This window comes from Anarrhichthys ocellatus, unplaced genomic scaffold (assembly GCF_004355925.1).
Source record: "Anarrhichthys ocellatus isolate YVR2014 unplaced genomic scaffold, GSC_Weel_1.0 scaffold432, whole genome shotgun sequence".
NCBI lineage: Eukaryota > Metazoa > Chordata > Actinopteri > Perciformes > Anarhichadidae > Anarrhichthys > Anarrhichthys ocellatus.
In genome coordinates, this window is record NW_022280406.1 from 6,379 (window position 1) to 12,957 (window position 6,579).

The 6,579-nt window shown below is 42.0% G+C and overlaps 1 protein-coding gene across 1 annotated transcript in view; it reads right to left on the reverse strand.

The window, feature by feature from the left end:
* Positions 1 to 269: 269 nt before the first annotated feature.
* dlg1b (discs large MAGUK scaffold protein 1b) overlaps positions 270 to 6,579 on the reverse strand; it is a 31,535-nt gene continuing 25,225 nt past the window's right edge. Inside the window, exons 14-20 of the mRNA XM_031879778.1 lie at positions 4,195 to 4,236; positions 3,104 to 3,154; positions 2,169 to 2,270; positions 1,907 to 2,079; positions 1,288 to 1,397; positions 1,055 to 1,146; positions 270 to 807 (exon numbers count right to left, since the gene is read on the reverse strand). Of these exons, the coding sequence (XP_031735638.1) occupies positions 701 to 807; positions 1,055 to 1,146; positions 1,288 to 1,397; positions 1,907 to 2,079; positions 2,169 to 2,270; positions 3,104 to 3,154; positions 4,195 to 4,236 (677 nt within the window). The 3' untranslated portion in view covers positions 270 to 700. The remainder of the gene's footprint in view (positions 808 to 1,054; positions 1,147 to 1,287; positions 1,398 to 1,906; positions 2,080 to 2,168; positions 2,271 to 3,103; positions 3,155 to 4,194; positions 4,237 to 6,579) is intronic.

Consider the following 6,579-nt stretch of genomic DNA (forward strand, 5'->3'; position numbering starts at 1 on the left):
GGCTTCAGATTCCTTTGAAGGACACGAGGCTTCAGATTCCTTTGAAGACAGAAACGAGTCGAGGAAATGTTTCCAGAGTGAACTCTGTGACCTTTGACCTCATCAAACGGGGACAGAAGAAATGTTTCACAATGTTCAGCAGAATAAAATCACACTCGATGAAGCGAAGAGAGATTCTTCATCACCGCTTTAAAACCCTCCACAGCGCCCTTGAGGAGGAGGAAGAAGAGGAGGAGGAAGATGAAAGAAGAGGAGGGGGGGAGAAAGAGGAGAAGAGAAAACGATGAAGTTCAGATCAGAAGAAGAAGAGCGGTGAGGTCAGAGGCTGAAGGGGCTGATGGGAAATAAACGGGTTATTAACCGACATGCTGCTGAAGCTCAAACGTGCAAAGTTCTGTTTTGTGTCTCTGCTTCCTTCAGATGGAAACAGAAAGATGAATCCTTCTCTCTCCTCTTCTTCTCTCCTCCTCCTCCTCCTCCTCCCTTAAACATTAAGGAGCTGTACCGTGTTGCGTGTGATGTCATCATACTTCCTGTGTGCGTGACTCTGCTGGTCAGGAAACCCAACAATGAGTCTTATTCAGGCCCAAAACAACAAACAACTACAAAATAAAACTCTCCGGTCGGTCGGTGTGTGTGGCGTCATTTGATCAGGAAGAGGATCCTTTCAAAATAAAAGCAGAGGACAGAGTTTTGATCCTCATAACTTCTCCTTGGACTGAACCCAGATGAACGGACCCGACTGCTCCTCGATGATCTGCTTCACCTGGTCGTAGATCTCCTCCAGAGTGTCGCCCTGAACGATGGCTGAAAGGCAGGAAGCAGAGTCAGCATTATTGGGAGCGTTGTCTTGTAGTTGTGAGAGAATCACAAGAACATTTTCTATCATTCAAATAAAAATGATCTTGTGAAATCTGCGTTTCCTTGTAATCATGAGATACAGTCTCCGGCATGTTCTGTCAGACAGGAACACGAGTTGTTCTCATAAAGGTTGTTTGTGAAGCGTGAAACCGTTTACCTCCATCCAAACAGAAAGGGGGCGGAGCCAGCTCACCTGTGAAATGCTCGGTGAACTCCTGCTCCAGCTTAGTGGCTCTGTCGAAGGTTTTCCTGCCCTGCTCCTCCGTAAGACGCTTGTTCATCTCCCTGAAGGAGAAACAACGTCACACAGAGCTCACTGAGGAGGAGGAGGAGGAGGAGGAGGAGGAGGAAGAGGAAGAGGAGGAGGAAGAGGAGGGGGAGGAGCAAAGAACTAAAACAATCATCTCTTGTGGAGGTGAGACTCACATGATGTTCTCTACAGATTTGGGTTTGATGAAGACGGCGATGGGATGAAGCTGAGTCAGCTGGAGTCTCTTGATGGCGTTCCCCGACACGTCCAGGATACAGTGTTTACCCTGAAAACCACAGAAGAAGAAGAAGGAAACACTTCCATCAGCATCCAGTGTTTCTGTGATGAATCACACAAAACTAACTGTAATTTGCTGAAAACAAATGTAAAGAAGCAAAGTTTAAATGCTTCAGCGTGTTGAACAGAACGTTAACGTGGTGAGCTGAGCTCTGACGATAAAGATTTATTGTTTTATCGAAGTTCATCTGAGCATCAACGTTTGACTGAAGCTCCTTCATAAAAAGGATACAAAATAAGGTTAATATATAAACATACGTGAGCTCATAATACAGATGAAGATCAGAAGATACGAGCGTGAAAAGATAAACATGGTGATTGCCTCTTCCTGCTCTGTGATTTTATTTATGTTAAGTTTGTTTATTATTATTTTATTGTTTAAATTGTGCAAAATAAATAAAATAAAATAAACTATGTGGTATCTGGATCACAGGGTATCTGGATCACGGGGTATCTGGATCACGGGGTATCTGGATCACGGGGTGTCTGATTCGGTACCTTCTCGGCCACCTCTCGGACCGACTGCACGCTGGTCCCGTACAGGTGGTTGTTGTACTGCCCCGCCTCGATGAACTTGTGGTCCTGGATGTCCTTCTCCATCTGCTCTCTGGACACCACGAAGTGATAGTCTCTGGCGTCCACCTCGTAGTCCCGCTTCGGCCGGGTCGTATCTGAGGAAGAGGAAGAGGAGGAAGAGGTTAACCTGAACACGTCCCGCTACGAGTCGACGGGTTCTCGGGTCCTATCTACGAGGACTTACGAGGAACGCAGGAGCCGAATTTGTCGGGGAACTCTGAGATGAGGTCGTCGTTGATCCGGTCCTTCATGGGGCCGAGGACGATGACGGGACGGGTGTAGCTCACTGTCGGAGAGGACGGAGACAGGAAGTGATCAGAGACTTCCTGTTTGAACTCTGCATCTACATGTTTAAAGCTGGAATCTGAATATAATAAAAAATTATGAATCTGATCGACATCGAGGTCGACGACGTCATCAAACATGAAGAAAAAAGAGCAGAATAAAGTATATGCTTCTTAAAACACACTTCATACGAGTTCATCTGATGTGAAATAAGTTTCAATAAAATGACAAAACGATTATCTGGTGAAAAAAAAAGACATTTTAAGTCAAACGAAAATAAACGTCTTTGTTTAAGGACTCGGTCTAAAACATCTGCAAAAAATCTTTAAAAAGAATTTTTGTATGAATTTTAAAAATGTTCCGTTTTCTGTATTTTCTGATTGCAAAACCCTCAACGACTAATTCAAGATCACGTCATGTGAGTTACATATAGAATATTTGTATCTTTGGACATAATTCAGTTAAAACTTTGAATCTGAATGCATGAAGTAGTTTTGTTGTTTTTACTTTGTGAACACGAACATCTCGTCAAACAAAAAACAAATCGTCTTCAGAATAATAATAACAACAACAATAATAATAATAATAGCAATAATGCTAATAATAATAATAACAATAACAATAATAATGCTAATAATAATAGCAGTAATAATAATAATAATGCTAATAATAATAATAACAATAATAATAGCAATAATAATAATAATAATGCTAATAATAATAACAACAATAATAATAGCAATAATAATAACAGCAATAATAATAATGCTAATAATAATAATGCTAATAATAATAGCAATAATAAGGTGAGTTCAGGTGGTTCTGGTCTCCTACCTTCCTGCTGAGCGACGGGTTCGTAGGAAAGAACCAACTCCTCCTGCCCACCTGACAACAAAGAGAGAGAACGTTAGGAGAGGAGGAGAAAGAGGAGGAGGAAGAGGAAGAAGAGGAGGAAGAAGAAGGAGAGGAGGAAGAGGAGCAATGACTCAATGTGTGACATCATCGCTGTGTTTCTAAACAAAAACACTGATCTCATCTGAATATTCAGATTCATTTCTGCTGATTTTCACTAAATAAAAAGCTGACGGCGATGGGTGTGTTCAGGAGCCTTTTACAGAATCAGGACAAAGGAGCTGTGTTTGAAAGTAACCACATATTAATATTTACTTTTTGCTGTACTACATCTCAGAGATGAAAACATGTGTCTACCGTATTACAGATAAAAAATAAAAATAGTCAAAAGTCACAAGTTTTACAGGTGCAGTGTGTACGGTTTGGCGCCATCTAGAGGTGAGATTGCAGATTGCAACCAACTGAAACTTCTCCCGTTTATTAATCGCGGAGGAAAACCACGAAACCAAAAAACGTGAACGTCTCTCTCTGGAGTCAGTGTTTGGTTTGTCCCTTCTGGGCCTCTGTAGAACATGGCGGACTCTGTGACTCTGTATGTATTTATGTACAAAAATACAAATGCTCTCATTTTCAGGTGACTATACACTAATAAAACCTACTTAGTATTATATTCCATTTCTTGTACACACTGTTCCTTTAAGGACAAAAAAAAATCCCCTCATCTGGTGACCAATGACCGAAGTATGAAAGGTGTTTATAACGTTGTTTGTCATAATAATCAGAGTTATGGTTACGTTTGAAGAAGATGTTGGGTTAGGGTAACCCTTTAAACACATGTTACGTGTTTAGTGTTAACAACACAAAGGATTACTGGTGAGTGAAGGACTTCCATTAGTAACGACTAGATAATACTCTAAAGTCACTCTTTGAGTTCTACATGCCGAGTCAGGAGCTTCAGTGCAGACGCTCGCACCATCAGCTGCGTCTGTGATGTCATGCTGTTATCGGCCAATCGGCGCCTCGTGCTCGTTAAGTTTAGCGGTTAGCTTGTTAGCGTTGACGGTCACACTTACGGTAGCTACTTTCACTATCGCTGGCGTTAGAAGTCACGTGTTCTGCAATCACAACAAAACACAGGACACGCCGGGGGGGGGTCAGCGTTTACCCATAATGCTTTGCACCCAGAGCCACTCAACACACTCGAGGTGTTGAGCAGCAGAACAATCACAGAATAAACCTTCAAAGTGTTCATCTCTACGTCTCATCCAGCAGCGATGACGTCCCGCTGCGTGGAGCCTTGAGACACCAAACAACCAATTGGTGGTGGACCATCCCATAATAACAGTCAGTGAACCAACAACCTGGATCACTCACTGTACAATGTTCCCGAAATTTAAACATCTTAACAAGCACATTGAATGTTCGTTAAAATACAAACCAGAAGAAACGCCCACAAACTGCTTTCTTATTTGAATTCATGTGGAAAAAATACAACAAATACAAACGTTACAGTCGTTTGTTCCTCAGCTCTGGTTTAACATCTGAACCTTTGTAATTAATCTCAATTCAAGCTTTAAAACCGAAACATTGAGTGTAAAACAAAGACAAAATGATGATTGTGGAGATAAATAATAATAATAATCACCCAGAAATGATCCCTACAAAGTAAAAGAAAGGACAAAAGCTTCTGTTGCTCAGTGAAACAAAGGTCCAGCCAGTAGCTTGTGTTAAGAAGTGAAAAGTATTAAGAACAGATTTTGGTAAAAATGTAATTGTGAACAATCTGCTCATTATTTCTGTCACAGTTATGGTTTGTGTTTAGTTTGTTTCCTGTTTTATTTTGAAGTTCTCTGCCTCTTGTGTCCCGTGTTCACTTCCTGTCTCTTGTGCAGCTTTAGTAGGATTGTCTCTAATAAGTCCAGAGCGTTGATGAGTGGAATCATTTATATAAACTCACTACATGTTTTTTATCTCAGCATATTCTGCTTTAATCCATAAATCCATTTAAACATTTAAACTACATTTATAGAACCACAAGAACACAGAAATCTGTTTCTTTCTTTAAGGAGATGACTTCATAAAATATGACGACGACAGACATGTGAGCTTCAGATGTTCTCTATAGATCTATAGAACGTGTGAGTGTTGAGACAGAGAGTGAAGAGATGGAGCTCAACGGGCTGGAGGGTCCTCGACAGTCGATGGTGAGGAAGAGCAAGGGAGGGAGGGAGGAAGGGAGGAATGGATGGAGGGAGGGAGGGAGGGATGGAGGGAGGAAGGGAGGGAGGGATGGATGGAGGAAGGGAGGGAGGGAGGGAGGAAGGGAGGGATGCATGGAGGAAGGGAGGGAGGGAGGGATGGATGGAGGGAGGAAGGGAAGGAGGGAGGAAGGGAAGGAGGGAGGGAGGAAGGGAGGGATGGATGGAGGGAGGAAGGGAGGGATGGATGAAGGGAGGAAGGGAAGGAGGGAGGGAGGAAGGAAGGGATGGATGGAGGGAGGGAGGAATGGAGGGAGGAAGGGATGGAGGAAGGGATGGAGGGAGAGAGGGAGGAAGGAAGGGAAGGAGGGAGGAAGGGAAGGAGGGAGGGAGCGAGGGAGGAAGGGATGGATGGATGGAGAAAGGGAGGGAGGTCTGAGGTCTCGTGTCCATCAGGAACCAACTTCAGCTCCTTCACCCTGGTCAGTCCTGATCATTTGGTTTTTAGGGTAAATATATTATTTGGAGTTTTCTTAACATTTGGGGCGTTTGTTCAGAAAACTGACTTCCAGAACGGGAAAGTTGACGTGAACGCTCCTCAAGGTGGAACAACAACTCAGAAAGTCTGCAGTAAATGACTTCATATTACGCAGAATAATAACGGACAAAAGCAAATGTTTGTCGGCTCGGAGCAACAAAATACAAGAGAAAATGTTTCATGTTTTATTACATTCTTAATTACTGGGATCTACCTTCACTTCACTCTAGATCTCTTTTGCTCCTTTTTGTTTTTTTACTCCATTTTAAAATGAGCGTACAAATTATAACTGCTGTGAACTTTCTGCTGAATCCTTTATGAACAATAGTGAGATCTGGACTTTAATGAACGTCACACCTTAAAGAGGTTAAATCAGACGACGTCTTAGACGATGACATTATGATACATTACTGATCTTAATAATATCAGTTATTATTCACTGGGTTTATTGTCCATCTTATGTTATGTATTCTGTTTCTTTATCTTAAATCATCAAGTGTGTTTTATTTTCCTTGTTTTTATTAAAAATGACAAGATGCAAAGTCAAAATTCAGATATTAAGTCAACAGACTATTTAGTATTTTTATGGTTCTTTGTCCATTTGTTTCTCTTTTGTTGTCTTTGTTTGTCTTTCTTTGTGAGGATTGGCTGAAGATGGATCCTGGTGGAGAACCAGGAGGCTGATGGGACATTTCTTTGGGGGGGGGGGGGGGGGGGGGGGG